The 19,113-nt window shown below is 49.0% G+C and overlaps 1 protein-coding gene across 3 annotated transcripts in view; it reads left to right on the forward strand.

Moving 5' to 3' along the window:
• Window positions 1-19,113, forward strand: part of LOC119971165 (1-phosphatidylinositol 4,5-bisphosphate phosphodiesterase beta-1) — a 983,652-nt gene that overhangs the window by 669,012 nt on the left and 295,527 nt on the right. For all 3 annotated transcript variants that reach the window (XM_038806377.1, XM_038806362.1, XM_038806370.1), the window contains one exon: window positions 7,522-7,688. In XM_038806377.1, the coding sequence (XP_038662305.1) occupies window positions 7,522-7,688 (167 nt within the window). The remainder of the gene's footprint in view (window positions 1-7,521; window positions 7,689-19,113) is intronic.

Raw genomic sequence — 19,113 nt, forward strand, 5'->3', positions numbered from 1 at the left:
AAGAAATCTCTTTTCTTGTTTGATTCAATGTCGGATGTTTGAGAAGATATCTCTGACCTTGCATTTTGTCTCAAGGCTCTTCTCTGGCTGCAGTATTGATGACTTATAAATAATTCCTCCCTTTTATCTTGCACTGCACTATGCAAATACTGAAATCGGGGCTTGTGCTCGCTACTTTAGATAGACGGCCAGAGCCCGTCATAGATAGTCTGGCTATCTGGATCAGTCCTGCTGTGCTAAATGGTCCATTTTCGTTGTTTAATGCCCTCTTACCTTTCGATTGTTCCCAGGAATCCATTTGGGCCTCCTTTGTCCTCCTCCTGCGGACCGGGCAGCGCTGCCAGGACCGATAGAGCTGCTGACCAATCTGACCAGCAGCTCCCCAGGGCAGGACTTCCCCCATAGTGAGGGATGGTAGTCCCCCTCAACCCTTGTTAAACCCATCTACAGCAGGTGATGGCTGCGGGGCAGGCCAGTGCGGAAAAGGTGAACGTTGTTTTGAGGGGGGGCATGGGGCTGCTGGGAGAGGTGGTGAGGGAACCGTCCACAACCCCATAATATTCCGCCCTGAGAGTCATAATAGAGGAAATGGCCGAAATTCTCCGGCCGTTGTAATTCACTTTTCCCGCCAGTAGCACAACCCCACCTGTGGGTTTCCCGGTGACATGGGGCGGCTTCAGTGAGAGATCCCATTGCCAAGCGACGGAAGAATCCCACCACCAGTGAACGGCATGCCATCAAGAAACACAAAACTGAGGGACCGGAGAATCCCACCCAATATTTAATTTAAAAAATATATTCATTAGGGGAAATCAAACACCCAAGCAATGATTCAGAAACCTGTGTCCTGCTTTAAAAGTTCAAAATGTCACTTCCTCCCTCATTCATTCAGTCTCCATATTCTGTCACAGTCAGAGAGGTTTCCCATTGAGAAGATTACAGGAATCGACTAAAATGATGTGCAATTTCCATCAGTCAACCCTTATTTAAATAAGCTGCACTTTTGCACCCAACTCTCACAGCAAACATGAAGCAGGCATTAAAAATAGCAACAACAGATCTCTGAAGTGCAATCATTTGGGACATTTTCAGCATCATTGTGCTGCATACAGTGGAACAATAAACTGTGGGTGGGATTCTCCATTCCGCCAGCCACATGTTTCTCAGTGACCCGCCATTCGCTAGAGGTGGGATTCTATCTTCCTGCCAATTGCCAATGGGGTTTCCCATTTTAATAACCCCTCGCCGCTGCAAAGCCTATTGGCAGGGGATGTGCTGCCGGCAGGAAAATTGAATTACAATGACCGGAGAATCCCGATCCGTAACTGCAGCCAATACAAGATGTGCACCAACAGCGCTTCTGAGCATGTGCGCTTGTCATCCCCAGAATTCAATGACATTACTTGCAGGAGACATGAATCCACCCTCATAAATGGTGACAGCTTCTTTTGTCCGAGGGTGTGGACACAATGGTGCAGACCATGGGGAGGTAGCAGGGCTGGCAGAACCAGATGATGCAGGGGCAGCCGGGGCTCAAACCAGCTGCCCCTCTGTCCCCAGGTGAACCCTAGGGCCCTATGGGCACCGAGCAGGAGAAGGGGGTGCTGGGTGCCAACTAGGACAAGTCCCATGAAGTGGCGATGGTGGCCACAAGCTCTGCCGAGTTCCACCCCTCTGATGACGTTGTGTGTGTGGTGTTGCCTCCCACAGCATTCAAGCACAGTGTCCAGGCATCAAGGTGTGATTGGGATGCTAGGCAATGAGCTGCACATGCTACATGGCCTGTCTACCCACGGAAATCCACTTGGGTTGTATGAAGTGCTCACTTAACCACAGTTGCCAATTCCCTGTTAGCAATAGCCTTCAGCCACATGGCAGAGGCCTTGGCAGCCGGTGGGGGTTATGGGTGGTTGGTGGGGCAGACGGGCAGGGACAAGGGTTACTCCCGGAACATGTACACACGATGCAGGGGTTGGCATGGTGGTGCCACATGTGGTTTCCCCTGGTTGCCCCCACCCTCCCATGTTGGACCCTGAGGAGGGTCCCCACTCCCAGTTGACTGTCCCCGCTGCACACTGGGGTGGGAGCCGAGCACTCCCGGGCTCTTTGCCTGTGAGCAAAGATGGCTACTCACCTCCTGCGCTCCCCACAGAAGCCATTCCGCCAGGTTCACGTTTTTCAAAAGGAGTACTAATTGGCGGCAGCGAGACCACTTGTTGGGGAGGCAGCTGAATGACGGGAGGCTGCTGGATATGAGGTGGCTCTCATTAATTGTATGGAAATAGGGCTGAAGTGGTGATAATTGGTTTCTCACCACGCTGCGGCGAGATCCCGATTTCGCCTATGGGATTGGACCGGCTGCATCAGAAACTGGCGCCTGGCGCGGTTCGCGTTTGTGGACTCTCTCGCTATTCACTGGCCTCATTTTGCTCAAGCGAGAGTGCAACGAGGCTGGAAAATCGCCCCCTGGTGTTATAACCATGCAGGAGACCCAGGGATCTGTGGCCTCACCTGAATATGATCTACCCAGATGAGGGGACGCGGCTAACCCTTTCTGTTCAAAGGACTACTGGGATGTAAATACACTGGCCCAGGTGAGGGCCTGGGGTGGGAGACACTTCGGGGAATTGGAGGAGTGTATAGTAATCTGAATGAAACCAAATTTCTTGTTACAGACATTGCTTCCGCGTGGTCACTTGCCTGAGACATTACACCTGGTTGTTGCCAAGGGGTGGGGATGCATTGAGTTTTGTTTGTGTAAAAATGTGAACATTTTGAATAAAAATATATTTTTAAAAAAGTGTTAGCCTGCGCTGCTGGCGCTGTAATATTTGCAATTCCAGGCTAGCGATGACCACAGAGGCCCTGCTGCACATTGTCCTCTATAAAGACAGCAGCCACGCATACAATTGCACATGTGTAACATTGGCAGCAAACCCAGCCGCAACAATAATCAATTTAGCAGGGCAGATAACAGGCAGGGGGTTAAATGGAAGCTTAAGCAGCTTTAACACATTTTTGCTGCGGCTATTTTTGAACCAGTAATATAGCTTTAAAAAGGGGAACCGGAAAATAGTTGGTTTGACTCTCGCAGTTTGTACCATCACCCTGAAACTCTGGAGAGGTGAGTAATTAAAAATTAAGCTTTCAAAAGAGCCCTTTGATATTTCTCTCTGAACACTAAATCTAATTTAGTGAAATTCCAGGATTTGAATCTAATATTATGGACTACGTGACCTTCCTAACCTGGGAACATTTCCACAATCAAAACAGTGAAAAGAACCATTGCATTCTGTGGAATATTTGATCATATCTGTTTGCATTTAATCTGACGACCTTCAGTCTCGTCCTTAAGCACATATTTATTTAAATTATATTTTTAATAGAAATGACTGCTTTTGCTGCAAGCATAAGGAGTATCCTCCGTTAGATGGTAATAACATTTGAATTTCTAGTCTTGCGTGAGACCTGTTAATTCTGCACCCATGTCCTCTACTCTGATCACATGATAAATTAAATAACGGCAACTTGCATTTATATTGCACATTTAACAGAGTAAAATGCCCCAACGCACTTTGCAGGAGCGTTTTCAAAGTTTGATGCCAAGCCATATAAAGAGACATTAGGTATAGTGACCAAAAGCTTGATTGAAGAGAGAGAGTTTAAAGAGTGTCTTAGAGTAGGCGAGAGAGCTAAAGAGACAGAGAGCTTCAGACATGGAATCCAGACCGAGGCAGTTGAAGGCACAGCCACCAATTGGTGGAGAGATTAAAATCGGGGAGCGTCGAGGTCTTGAAGGATTGTAGGACCGAGGAGACTGCAGCAAGAGTGAGGTAACAACCTTGGCCAGAATGTTCCAGCCTTCCTCACAGCAGGTTTTCCTGTGGCGAAGGTTGTTGAACTCCCGCCAAAGTTGACAGCGTTTTTCATGACTTGGCCGCCCTTCCACTGGAGTACCCACGGCAGGGGTCAGCTTTGGCCAGACCAGGAAGCCCCACCAACGGGAGGGGCTGGAAAGTCCCACCCCTTATTGCATCCATCTTAAACACATCTCTCTTGAGCTTAAAAATCTTGGATCACACTATGTTCCTTTTGGTGAATGCTTCCAAATATCCTTCTCACTCCTTTCTCTGAGCCTTTTGCAATAAGCCAATAATTTTGAAGGATAAGTTGTTTGAAGGATAAGCAAGCAATATCTTACGTGTTACTTTTGTGCATTATACAAGGTTCAAACAACATGAATTCAATGGTCTTAAGGCGCATTTCACAATATAGCACTTGCTTAGTTTAATGGTACACCTGACTGAATACTGTCAGTGGTGAATATTCACCTCTGGGCATTATTGTGCCATCTTTACTCAAGTCTGTACAATGATGTATCTGTTCTCATTTGCAATGTGTGATTTTTATATCAATATTACCATTCATCAACTATCCTCTATCCTACTGTATAATTGGTTCAGTTTATTATTAGCACTATCAACTGCTGTTTCATTAGTCATTTGATCAATAAGTAGTAAAAGCAGATAAAAAAGTACAATTTATATTCCCATTCAATAGACTTTTGTTAGCCAATGATAAGTGAGGGATATAGAGCCAAGGCAGGTAAATGGAGTTTGGAAACATCTCAGCCATGATCAGCTTATTGAATGATAGAACAGGCTTGAGGGGCTGAATGGCCTACCCATGCCTGTGTCTCTTTCCCAGTAGTAACCTGGACGTTGGCATTGGTGGGCAGTGATGGGCTTTCTTTACCGGCCATCTCACTGCCATGTTTTGCCATCTTCATTCTTCTGCTCTGGGTTTAGTGATAATTTCTGGATGTGAATCGAAGAAACTGGATAGATGAAGAAGTATTTTCAGGAATTGGAAGATGCAGTCTATCTTTACTAAAAGTGAGAGAGGGAGAGAGGGAGAGAAAGAGAATGAATTCACATTGCATACAACAATGCTTGAAACATAATTTGTGAGACAATGAAATAGATGGCTAGAAACCATTTTATGTATTGCATTCATCACACAATTAAAGCTTTCATTGTGTCTGGAATAAATGTAACACAGAGAAATTTATCACCAATTACTTGAAAGACTGCTGAAAATCTATGAACCTTGATACGATTTAGACCATAAGACGTAGCAGCAGGAGTCGGCCATTCGGCTCATCGAGTCTGCTGTGCCATTCAATGAGATCATGGTTGATCTGATATAACCCTCAATACTTTCCCGCCTTATTCTCATAATCTTCAATTCTCTGACTGATTAAAATCTGTCTATCTCAGCCTTGACGACCCAGCCTCTACAGCCCGCTGCAATAAAGAATTCCACAGATTCACTACCCTCTGAGAGAAGAGTTCCTCCTCATCTCTGTCTTAAATGGGAGATTTACTCTGAGATTATGCCCTCTGATCCCAACATTCCCTCAGCATCTACTCCTGAGAATCCTACTTGGCTCACTAAAGTCACTGTTCATTTTTCTAAACTCCAATGAGTACAGGCCCAACCTACTCAAATTCCCCTCATAAGAAAATCCCTCCATGCCCAGGAGCCTTCCCTGGACTGTGCTTAAAAATAAAGCATATGTAAGATTAGAATCAAGACCACAAGGAATTTCTGGACTTGTTCTCTTTATATTTCTTCAATGAATGGAATCTTACATGTAAAAGGAGGCCATTCCTCCAATCCTGCTTGAGCCAGCTCCATGAAAGAGCTATCCAATCAGATCCACTCATTCTCCATTGCCCTGACAAGTTCACCGTTTCAAGTAATTAATCAGTTGAATTTTGAATGTTACACTTGAATCTGCCCCCACCATTCTTTTAGGCAGCGTATTCCATATCATCCTAACTGACTGTGTCGAAGAAAATCTCTTCCTTACCCCCCCAGATCCTTGAGCAATAATTTTGCCAGATTTATTGAATTCTTCTTGACAATTCAACACTGAGATTTGAACTCATAACCGCCAAGGCACTCGTCCATGGTCACAACCACTGACCCTTATATACCCCTTTCTCTGACCGGCCCCACCCCCACAGGTCTCTAATGACCTCAACAAACTTCAGACCTCCCTTAACCATCTGTTTGTGGCAGGAGATTTTGGATTGCACCAATTAAAAGTCCTTTAGAGCAAAGAAATACTTTTGTCTCTGTTGAGACGTAAGAAACATTTTCACACAACAAACTTCCACAAGTAGTAATGAGATAAGGACCAGATAATCTGCTTTGGTGATGTTGACTGAAGGATGAATATTGACCAGGGCCACAGGGAGAATGCCCCTATTCCTCTTTGAAATCGTGCCAGGGGATCTCTCACATTCACCAGGGAGGCAGACGGGGCCTCAGTATAACATCTCTTCTGAAAGACAGCACCCCTGATAGTGCAGCACTCCCTCAGTTCATCACTGGAGTGCCGACTTAGATTTTTGTATTCAAGTCGGAAAGTGAGATCTGAACCTACAAGTGACCGACTCAGAGATTCCAAAGCCAATCGGCGCGATTCTCCGCTCCTGCGGAAAATCTTGAAGGCCGTCGTGAACTCGGCCGAGTGTCACGACGGCCTCGGAGCCCGCTGCTCGCACCTTGTTCACCCCCACCCGGGGAGCTAGAAGCGGCGCTCCGTTACTCTCGGCCGCCGGGCAGCGCGCCTATGTGACGCGACGACGGCGCCTATGTGACGTGAGCCACGCATGTGCCGTGTTGGCCGGCTCCAACCCACGCATGGGCGGCTGACGTCACAACGCTGACTGCTCGAACCCGCACATGCGTGGTGGCCGTCTTTCCCCTCAGCAAGACGTGGCGGCTTGATCTTGCGGGGCGGCGGAGGGGACATAGTGCGTCCGATTGAGACGCCGGCCCTACGATCGGTGGGCACCGATCACGGGCCTGTCCCCTCCCGAGCACAGTTGTGGTGCACATTCCCCACCAGGCCCCCTACAAGCCCCAAACGGGCATCTCACACCCGTTGCACGACGGCGGCAACCAGGTGTTGTTGCCGCCGTCGTGAAATGGTCGCGAACGGCAGGCCGCTCGGCCAATCCGGGTCAGACAATCGCCGGTCGCCCTGGAAACCCAAAATAAACCTTTAAAATCCAAAACTCCAGGCCACAAATTCAAAGTCACTGGCTGGGATTTACCACCACCTGCACGGCATGACCGGTCCAGCTGATGCCTACCATGTTCTGCGTGGCTTGTCCATCCCGCCACTGGACGTTCCATCACAGGAGGGTCACCTTTGTCGGGATTTGAAGATCCCACTGGTAAGGTGGGCCGGACAATCCTGCCCACTATATTGATTTTTCTTTTGAGGAATGAATTACCACAATAGGCATGATCGTCTTTCCTAAGTGACCAGCAGTGATTATCCTATCAGTTTTTCTCAGTGAATCTAAGAATACCAGCAAAATTGAAGATGTGAAAGTGCAAGAGTAATGAACTTTTAAAAACAAATATTCAATTGCATCTTATTTCAAAGTATTGGACATTCTTCCACTGTAAATGAAATCATTATTCCTTCACTTATTTCAGTGGTGCAAAGACCAGTTCGTATCTAACTGTGGACCAGATGACAGAATTCATCAATTCTAAGCAGAGAGATCCACGCTTGAATGAGATACTCTACCCTCCAGTGAAACCCGAACAAGTGCAACAGCTCATCGAGAAATACGAACCCAATGTTACCCTTGCAAAGAGAGGTTGGTTTATTTCACCTGATTGCATGCTTGTAGTATTGTACAGGGAAATCCAAAGATAACGTTTTATTGGTTTTGCCACACTGTCAACTGTTGAAATGGTGACACATACATTGGGAATGACTCTTGCGGATCTGTAGACAACAATATTTGGCTTGCAATATGCAACAAGCTGATAGCACATCAAGTAACGCTGATAATATCAAAAATCATGAGAGCTAGCCAGGGTCAGTTATTAATACCTCTGCACTCTGTGAAATGTTGTGCCTTGAAGCGCATTTCTACTTGCCATTCAATATAACGGGCGCAATTCTCCAGAAAAATTGCAAAGTGTTGTAGCGAGCGGAAATTGCCTTGAGCTTCCCAACGCTCGGCCCAATGAGGCCGGCAACGCTATTCAACGTTAATTGGTCCACTTAACGACGTTTCACAGGCAGCTCATCAGCTGATTCACCGGCACTTCGCTCGCCAGCCCCCCGCTAACAAGGTCGAGCAGCATTTAAGCAGCACTTGCTCAGCCAAACCCAGCCAGCTCACAACAATGGTGCCCAGGAGACAGGCCCCAAGAGTCGGAGAGTTTGGCCGAGGGGGTCTGCTGGATGTTGTGGAAGCCAGGAGGGATGTCCTCTCATCGAGAGTTCAGGAGGGTCAGCCATAGGGCAGCCAGTGCTACCTGGGACGAGGTGGCGGAGGCTATGAGCGCCTTCAATGCAGCAAAAAGGTCAATGGCCTCAATGACCTACACTGGGCAGCACGGGTGAGTAGACACCAGTGGCCCTCCCTCCCTCCCCCCACAAGACCTTTCCGCCCCCATGGGAGCATCCACCCCCAAACTCTCCATGCGACCCCCAACCCTTCTTTCATCCTCCTCCCCTTTCACCCCCCCCCCCTACCCAGCCATACCTTCATACCCCCCTCCCACCACTGTGAACCATGCATGTGGCTAACGATGCCCTCTCTGTGACTCCTCAGAAAAAGCTCTCCCACAATCGCCGGAAGAGGTTCCAGCCTAGCGGTGGTGTGCCGGATATCCAAATCCTCACCACCTTTGAGGCGTGTGCCCCGGAGGTGACTGGTGTGGCCGAGGTTAGAGCGGTCACCCACGCAGAGACTGGCAACCGCCGCAGAGATGAGTAACCACTGGCCTCCACCCGGAGGACCTGTCACATATACGTTATTGCCTTACTGATCGACCCATTCCTCCCACTGACCATACGTCCATTCTCCCACAGATCCTCCAGCCGATAGTGATGGCACCATCCCAGATGGCACCCTCTCCAGTGTCCCATGAGACCACGTTGGAGGAAAGCCGCGAGGATGCCACTGTAATAGTCGCGTCCCAGCTGTCAACCCCACCCTCCACCAGCGCAGATACATGGACCTCTTTGGGAAATGTTAGTGGTCAGGCATCTGGGGCACAATCTGGTGAGCACCGCACTGCTGTTGATGCACATCAGGTGGAGGCAGGAGCCCCCAGGCGAGACAGCAATCGGAAGGCTGCTGGATCCCTGGACCCAGCTGGGTCCCAGCCTGATGCTGAGCCTGTGGAAGAGGTCATCCCGGAGCTGACGGAGACATTAGGGTGCAGCCAGGACATTCAGAGGGAGATATCAGCGTCATTCAAGCAGACCCATAGCTGCTTGGAGAAGTCCGAGAGGCGTTGGGTGCAGGAGGTGTCGCCAGAAAAGCGTCACATCGAGGCCAACACTGCTAGACTGGTGACTGCAGTGAAGAGCCTGGTGGACATCGTCGTTACCATTAGTGAAGGTGTACAAGGTGTCGCTTAGTCCATGACGGCCTTAACTGAGAGTCTCGACAGAATGTCCGCGTCACTGGGGGGTGTGACCCAGTACTAGGCTGACCTTGATGAGGTTCTGCAGGACATGACCTCAGATGGGCATGGCCAAGATGCTGCGGAGCTTGTCCCTGTCACAGGTGAGCATTGCCAAGGCACTGCAGAGCATGTCCCAGTCCTGAGGAGCATTGTCGAGGGCATTGATATGATGGTGCAGACCATGGCAAACCGCCAGGGCTGGCAGGGCCAGATGATGCAGGGGCAACTGGGGCTCAAACTAGCTACCCCACCATCTCAGAGTGAACCCCAGGGCCCTATGGACACTGGGCGGGAGCAGGGGGTGCTGGGTGCCAACCCAGACCCGTCCCATGGAGTGCCGACGGTGGCACCAGCTCCCCCAAGTTTCACCCCTCTGATGAAGCTACGTCCCACAGCCAGCACACGGGACGGGGTGGCACGGCTGTGCATGTGCCACCAACAAATGTGCCGGAGCCCTCCAGCCTCAGGACCACCAGAGAGCGCCCGCCAGGGGCATCGAATGCCATTGTACATCGCAAGCCACTGGCTGACTCCACCTCAGATGTGCATCTTTTGGACACACCTAGACGTAGTGGTAGAGCTAGGAGGGCCGAGCTCATCAAGGGTTTCTGAGGGTACTGGGGGAGGGGGCAGGTAGGTGGTGAGGGGGGTGGGAAGGGGGCAGCAACATTGGGAGGGCAGGGAATTGTAATATACAAAAAATACCCATGTGCACAACTAGTATGGTGCCTCTATCACTTTCTTCTGCAATGCTAGCTGACCTCCGATCATCCTTGGCCCATCTCTCCAGGCATCCCCCCCCCCCCCCCCCGCGGTGGCATTCACCAGACCTCTGGCCGTGGACATGTCCCCGGAGCTGTGTCCCGTCCCCTAGGTGTTCGGAAGTTGGCTGTTGCATGTGTAGTGTTGCCACCGCAGTGTTCAAGCACAGTGACCAGGCATCGCGGTCTGATTGGGATGCTAGGCAATGACTCCACATGCTACATAGCCCGCCCACCCACGGGGATCCACTTGGGTTGTATGAAGTGCTCACTTAACCACGGTGCTCAATTCCCTCTGAACAATAGTCTTCAGCTGCAGGGCCAGAGGCCTCCGCAGTTGGTGGGGGTTATGGGTGGTCGGTGGGTCAGATGAGCAGGGACAAGGGTTGCCCCCCAAGAACAGGTACACACGATCCAGGGGTCGGCATGCTGGAGCATGCAGTTGCCCAGAGGTTACCCCGCCCCAACGCCTCTCCCCCACCCTCCCATGGCGACCCAGCCCTCAGGAGGGTCCCCCACTCCCAGCCAGGGTTCTGGGCTCTGGGGTGGCAAGTCCAGCATTCCCGACCCCGGGCTCTTTGCCTCTGAGTAAAGGTCACCTCCTCGACTCCCCACAGAAGCCCTTCCGCCCGGTTCACATTTTTAAAAAGGAGTACTAATTGGTGCCAGCGTGACCACTTGCTGGTGAGGCGGCTGGATCATGGGAGCCTGTTGGATATGGGGTTGTTCCCGTTAATTGTATGGAAATGGAGATAAAATGGTGTTAATTGGTTTCTCGCCGGACTATGGCGAGATCCAGATTTTGCCTATGGGAGCAGGCCGGTTGCATTGCAAACTGTGTGGCACTTGCCGCGGTTCCCATTTTCTGGCTCTCCCGCTTGAACGAGCACGTAACAAGGCCGGATAATTGCGCCCAACGTATGCAAAGAAAGTTACAGGGCGGTATTCTCCGCTCCCGCTAAAAATTGGGATGGCCGTCATGAAATCGGCCGAGTTTCACGACGGCCTCGGGGCCCGCTCCCCGCACCTAATTCACCCCCACCCGGGGGGCTAGGAGCGGGCCCCCGTCGTTACCGGACGCGACCTCGTTGCGCCGGAAATGACGCGGAAACGGCGCTTTTCAGATGTCATCCGCGCATGCGTGGGTTGCCGGTTCCAACCCACGCATGCGCGGATGACATCAGTGGGCAGACGGCACGAACCCGCGCAGGCGCAGTGCCGTCTTTGTCCACCGCCGCCCGGCAAGACGTGGCGGCTTGATCTTGCCGGGTGGCAGAGGGGAAAGAGTGCGTCCGTTTTGGACGCTGGCCTGACGATCGGTGGGCACCGATCACGGGCCAGTGCCCTCCCGAGCGCAGTCGCGGTGCTCCCGTCCAAATCGGGCCCCTACATTCCCCAAACGGGCAACTGCCGCCCGTTTCACGAATGCAGTGACCAGGTGTGGTTGGTGCCGTGGTGAAACGGGCGTGAAGGGCCGGCCGCTCGACCCATTGGGCTTGGAGAATCACCGTTCGCCGTGTAAAACGGCGATCGGCGTTTTTTCTGAGCCGGGGGGGGGGGGGGGGGGGGGGGGGGGGGGGGTGAATCGCTGGGGGCACCAGGGGGTCGTAAAAAATGTCGGGAGACCCTCCCACAATTCTCCCACGCCACGTGGGGAGCGGAGAATTCCGCCCACAGTATTATTGCTAGCAGTTTTCCAAAACTCAAGTGACAGTGAAGTAACTCCATTATTTATCATATTGGCGCATGTAACTCATCGTGGACTGTTGCTTGTAGTTCTACATAGAGAAACACACATGCTATTATATTGCCAAGTGGTAATGCATGAGGATGGAAGTGATATCATTAACCATTGTTGTTTCTCAGGGCGGTATTATCCGGCCACGACCTTCCTGGGAATTGGAGTACCCAATCGAGGTCAATGGATTTTTGCTTGTCCGTTGAATTCTCCATCCCGCCTGCGACATTTCCAGCGGCGAGCAGAGCCTGGAGATTTCCAAGTCAATGTTATATGTAATGTTTTTGAATTACGCTCATAACAATGATATACTGTGTGACCTATGGAAGTGGAAGCTAGTTAGGTTATTGTTTGTGAGAACAATGTAGAAGCATTATTGGCAGTGATGACTGTCCTGATGGTTAACAGGCTTTAGTCATTGAAATGTAAATGTGGCACCCGGTGATCTGAATTGCAAAAGTTCCCTGTTTATTTCACAAATTTGTTATAGGTGAATAGAGTATTTGCATATAAGCGATGATATAATAAGGAGTGGTTTGCTGGAAGCCAGTTGGAACACACAGCAATCCGGTGGGGGTATGTGAGCAGATAGATCCTCACTTCCAGGCCTCTGATTAACATCTTCGTCATTTCTAGTGCAAGGCCATAGGTGGCGAGTGAACCTCTTGCTGCCCGCCACTCCCCCATCATTGGCACAAGGATGCTTGCAGTTAGTTAAGTCCGGGAACTGCAGTGTTTAGGGTGCACGGCTAGGTTTCACTAAGGGCGGCACATTGGCACTGCTGTCTCACAGCACCAGGGACCTGGGTTCAATTCCGACCTTGGATGACTATTTGTGTTGAGGTTGCATGTATGAGTTGTCCGTATGAGTTTCCTCCGGATGCTCCTGTTTCCTCCCACAATCCAAAGATGTGCAGGTCAGGTGCATTGGCTTTGCCAAATTGCCCCTTCGTGTCCAAATATGTGTTGGTCAGGTAGGGTTACAGGGTTACGGGGATAGGGCAGGGGAGTGGGCCTCGGTAGGCCCTTCTTTCAAAGAGTCGGGCTGACTCCATGGGCCAAATGGCCTCTTTCTGCACTGTAGGGATTCTATGCTACGACTTTATGGCTCTATGCGAGAAGGCAACCTGGGGCCTGGACTTTGCTTAAAGGATCTAAAGATGTTATTCAGTCGGGCTTAGTTCAGAATGCTGGAGTAGGAAAATTGACTGATTTTTTTCCCCCCCTTACTTACCTGTGTCCTCGTCTTTCCAAACACTCCTCACCAGCCCCCTCCCCAACCTCCAAGGTCCCATTGATGGTCCAGCTGAGATGACTTCCTGAGCATGGAATTGGGAAATGAACCTTGTAGTTCTAATTCAGCATGGCTCAGTAATACACCGAGCAATACACTACCATGCTCAATTAACATTAAGAATCCTTTAATAAAGTGCTGCTCATCAGGGCCTCATGGGCTGATCTTCCTCAGTGGAACCCTGGCCAACGTGAGGGAGACATTCGATAATAACATGGTTGTGGTTGAGATTGTTACGAATACATAACTGCAGAAAATATCTCAGTATGTTGATTTCACGACCATTGACCTCGGCACCACCGGGAAAATCCACATTCCCGTTCTTTACTGCATAGCAATAACCCAATACTGTAATGTGTGCAGTTCTCGAATTAAAGCAAGATTGGGTATGGGTGTGATGTCTTCTGTATTAGAACCGCCTGCTCAAACTCAATGTGTAGGCTCACACATGAAGAACATTTACCTCAGTGAAATAATGGAGATATTTATCAAACAGCATCCGATGACAAGTTGATGCTTTCAGGAGATGTGAGGGGGGGGAGGAGGGGGTGCTGATGGAGAACGTTTGCACAAAGCATGTTGGAACATTCCAGAGGCTTGAATTTTTTGCCCAACGTGCGCGCACACTCAGCCAGCCCAGACACAGATATGAAACGCATTCCCAGCCGCAGTCGGCCCGAAGCATAATTCCACCCTTGCTGACCAATTAAAGGTCATCCAGTGTGTGATGAATGTTATCAGTAGCTGCTATAATGGTACCTTACCTTTAATGCGTTGGCCCTTTAAGACCGGGCTTGGAACCCTGGGGGACTCCGCCTCTGGCTCCGCCCCCAGGAAACGGTATATAGGATGGGACTCACTCGGCAGCATGTGATGAGCACACTTCTCGGCTGCTGTACAGTTCTCAGATGATTAAAGCCTTTGAATCATCTATCTTCTCTCCTGTGTCGTGATTGAGGGTATCTCACAGTGTGAAACACACTCTATGAAAGGATCAGCACTGCTGGGGAGGGTCGGAAGACAACGTGTGCCAAGAACACAGGGAGTGCGGGTTGGCATTTCGAATGTGCTCCCTCAGGGAGACAGCCTCTGTGGAACGGTCTCAGGGAGTTGCTGACCTGTGAAAAATAAATATCAGCGTTAAATCTATGCTACGAGTGTTTAGGCAGCACACTCACACACACACCTCAGTCCCCAGACACATTTGTGAATTTTATTTCAGCCTGGGCAGTTCATCCTGCCCTGGATCCAGGCTGCGATTAAAAGGTAAAGGCTGCCTGGTCAATCAACCCGCCTGATAAACTAAAAGCAGATGGGTCCTCAGTGGGTTAAATTGCCAGTTGATTGTTGGCGGGTGCACTGCCAACTCTCGGGCATGCCCGTCGACTGAAGTATTTTGTGAGTGCGTAACGCCGGGACACACGCCCTGACGCCATCTCACACAATTTCATAGGATTCTGGGGCAGGCACATACCGGCTCGAGCAACATAAAATTCTGTTCCCAGAGTATTTAGGATTCTGGCCCTTGACAAAATAGTGAAGTAGGCAATTCCTTTCTTTCTGTAGCACGATGTTAGAGAGCATTGTGACCAGTGACCCCGAATGACTCAATGAAGACCCGATCAAAGTAATCAATGACTGCTTCAAGCCTAGTGTCCTGCGTAATGAACAAATAAAATAATTATTAGTCTGAATCTAAAGCGAGATGTCATTTGAGAGCTTTTAGGGCTGTTTTTCAAAGGTTGAAGTGCACTAATGGTGATCCTCTTGAACATATTGGTGATTGAATGTTGTTATTATTTGGCCAAATGTTTACACAAGCCAGTTCATCTTTTGTTCCCCCAATTTCTGATTATGAGTGTGATTATTTTAATGGCAAACGGTGTTACTGTTGAAGTGGTTGGAGTACTTACATTTGATCTCTCCGTCGCAAAAAACATACAAAAAACATGTAACAAGAGATGGGTTAAGAGTTGTGTGATGTTCTTTGTCTTGCTAATACTCAGGATGGATTCTGGACTAGTGTACACAAAGACCACCAAGCTAAGTAAATTTAACCAGCTAAATTTTATTGCACTACTTATTATACAGTTCGATCACTGTTCCTAAAGCTAGCAATATTATAAACTATAATTACAATCTACACTATACTAATACCTATCTCACACACACTATCTCTATTTGTTCTCTGCTCTCCTCCTACTCTCTTTAACCTTATCCCGCCTTCTCCACCTTCTCCCAGACGTCTGAAAGGCATTCCTTTTTATAGGTCTGCTCCCCAACGCCATCTGGTGGTAGAATACAATATTACATTAACCATTAATGTGCGAGACATTATGCATAATGTCACAAGTTGGTGCAGGAAGTAGGGTTTTAGATTCCTGGACCATTGGGTCCCTTTCTGGGGAAGGTGGGGCCTATACAAGCAGGGTGGTCTACATATGAACTAAAGCGGGATTAACATCCTTGCTAGTGGGTAATGGATTTGCTGGTGCTATTGGGAGGAGTTTAACTTAATACAGCAAGGGGAGGGGTGCAGACTGATAGCAGAATAGGGACACGGTGTATCACAGAAAAACAATCAAATCAGAGGGAATACAGCGGTAGTAAGTGTAAGGAGAGTAATACAAGCTGAATGGCCTCTACTTTAATGCCCGTAGTATTACAGGTAAAACGGATGAGTTAAGAGTGAGGGTTGACACGTGGAATTATGATATCGTAGCCATCACGGAGACGTGGTTGACGGAGGGGCAGGATTGGCAGCTTAACATCTCGGGATACAGAAACACCAGGAGGGCCGGGGAGGGGGCAAAAGGTGGGGGTGGCATTGCACTATTAGTTAAGGAGTCAATTACTGCAGTAAGGAGAGATGATATCTTGGAGGTGGCGTTAAATGAAGCTTTGTGAGGGCAGCACGATGGCACAGTGGGTTAGCCCTGTTGCCTCACAGCGCCGAGGTCCCAGGTTCGATGCCGGCTCTGGGTCACTGTCCATGTGGAGTTTGCACATTCTCCCCGTGTTTGCGTGGGTTTCGCCCCCACAATCCAAAAATGTGCAGGGTAGTTGGATTGGCAACGCTAAATTGCCCCTCAATTGTAAAAAATGAATTGGGTACTCTAAACTTTTTTTTAAATGAAGCTTTGTGGGTAGAGTTTAGGAATAAAAAAGGGACAGCCACATTGCTCAGTGTTTATTATAGACCCCCAGATAGTTAGCGGGAAATTGTGGAGCAAATATGTGCACAATTTGCGGAAGTGTGTAAAGATAATAAAAGGATAATTATTGTGGGTGATTTCAACTTTCCCAACATTAACTGGGATAATCATTGTGTTAAGGGCTTAGGTGGAGCAGAGTTTGTAAAACGTATACCAGAGAACTTTTTAGCTCAAATGTGGAGGGTCCAACAAGGGATGGTGCAGTGCTGGATCTAATTCTGGGGAATGAAGCCAGACAGGTGGTTGATGTGATGGTGGGGGGAGCGTTTTTGTGATAGTGACCACAACATGGTGCAATTTAGTTTGTTATGGGCAAGGAAAGAGACAAATTGCAGAAAAAGGTCTTGGATGGGGGGAGAGCAGACTTTAGTAAAATAAGGCAGGATTTGACCAAGGTAGATTGGAACAAGTTATTGGTGGGGAGATCTACAGAAGAGCAATATTGGGTGTGAGGCGCAGGGGGTTCAAAATGGAAATGGGAAGGTACAAGCCCAACATGTCCCCTCTAGGGTAATAGGAAGTAGTAACAAGCCCAGAGAACCATGGATGACCAGAGATATTCAGGATATAATGAGAAGGAAGAGAGAGGCTTTTAATAAATACAAGAGGAGCAAATCAGCAGAGGCATTAGTGGAGATAAGGAAGTGCAGGATGGAACTTAAGAAAGTAATTAGGAGAGCAAAGAGGGGATATGAGAAATGTCTAGCTGGTAAAAGTAGGAAAAATCCCAAGGTATCCTATAAGTATATCAATGGATAGATGATAACCAGGGAAAATGTAGGGTCTATTAGGGACCAAGGGGGGAAGCTGTGGGTGGAGTCAGAGGACATTGAGCATCTGACTAAGTGAGTAGATGAGAGTAGTGTAGTTGATGTATGGATTTCAGCAAAGCATTTGACAAGGTCCCACATGGGAGACTTATCAAGGAGGCAAATGCACATGGGATACAGGGAAACTTGATAAGATGGATTCAAAGCTGACTGAGCTGTCGGAAAGAGAGGGTGATGACAGACGGCTGTTTTAGTGACTGGAAGCCAGTGTCCAGTGGCGTACCATAGGGATCTGTGCTGAGTCCCCTATTATTCATCATTTATATAAATTACTTAGATGACTGTGTGGGGGTGGGATCAGTAAGTTTGCGGATGACACAAAGATAGGCCGAGTGGTTAACAGTGAGACTGAGAGCCTTGGGTTAGAGGAAGACATAGACGGGATGGTCAAATGGGTATTAAAGTGGCAAATGGAATTTAATCCTGAAAAGTGTGAGGTGTTACACTTTGGAAGGAGCAATTTGACAAGAAAATATTCAATGAATATCAGTGAACACTGGGAAGTCCTGAGGAACAAAGAGACCTGGGCGTGTTTGTAAATAGATCTCTGAAGGCAGAAGGGCAGGTGAATAGGATGATGAAAAAGGTATATGGAGCACTGGTGAGGCCACAGCTGGAGTGCTGTGTGCAGTTATGGTCACCACATTATAGGAAGGATGTGATTGCACTGGTGTGGGTGTGATGTGTTGGACCTGGATGTTGCCTGGGCTGGAACATTTTAGTCATGAAGAGAGGTTGGATAGTTTTGGGTTGTTTTCGCTGAAGCAGTGAAGGCAGAGGCGACCTGATCGAGGTGTACAAAGTTATGAGGGACATGAACAGGGTGGATAGGGAACAGCTGTTCCCCTTAGTTGAAGGGTCGGATACAAGGGGACACAGGTTCAAGGTGAGGGGCAGGAGGTTCAGGGGCTATTTGAGGAAAAACCTTTTACCCAGAGGGTGGTGATGGTCTGGAACGCACTACTTGGGAGGGCAGTTGAGGCGGGTTGCCTCGCATCCTTTAAAAAGTACCTGGATGAGCACTTGGCAAGTCTTAACATTCAAGACAATGGGCCAAGTGCTGGCAAATGGGATTAGAATTGGCAGATTAGGTGCCTTTCATGCGGCGGTGCAGACTCGATGGGCCGATGGGCCTTTTCTGCACTGTATTTTTCTATGATTCTGTGAAGTGCGTGTCAATAAACCTTTGAATGAACCACTTGCTACAATGTTTCTTCAAATGCTTCACTATTAATCTCAGTCAGCCAGCCAACTAACAATACAATGGCCTAGTGCACAGGTCTCCTGTCTTATTCGCACATAGTCACGCCACTCAACCTAACCTCAAACAATGTCACCTATTTAATACTTCTCAACTGTTTTTTTTAGTATGTATCTTATTAAATGGACACACATGTAATTTCAACTTTCTGTTGCCATCCACATCGTCAGCATCATTGTTGTTCTTTAGGAGTCCAGGCCTTGATCTTTTGGGCTCCCAACTCTTCCATGAATTCCGGATGTCTGCCGTGTCCCATCCCCCCCATTCCCCGCCCTGGAATCAACCTCAATCTCTCCGTGGCAAAACAAAGCATTCTGGGTGCACATCAGCAACTAACAGGGGTGACCAAGAACGGCCACCAGCCAATCACAACCCCTCGCTTGGTTACCATCTGACCCTCCAAATGGCCAGGCCTGGTTGCAAGCCGATCGCAGCTCGTGCTCAAGGACAGCCTGATCTTCCCTGCACCAGGAACCTACTCCCTACCACCCGCCC

Source organism: Scyliorhinus canicula, chromosome 1, assembly GCF_902713615.1.
Source record: "Scyliorhinus canicula chromosome 1, sScyCan1.1, whole genome shotgun sequence".
Lineage (NCBI taxonomy): Eukaryota > Metazoa > Chordata > Chondrichthyes > Carcharhiniformes > Scyliorhinidae > Scyliorhinus > Scyliorhinus canicula.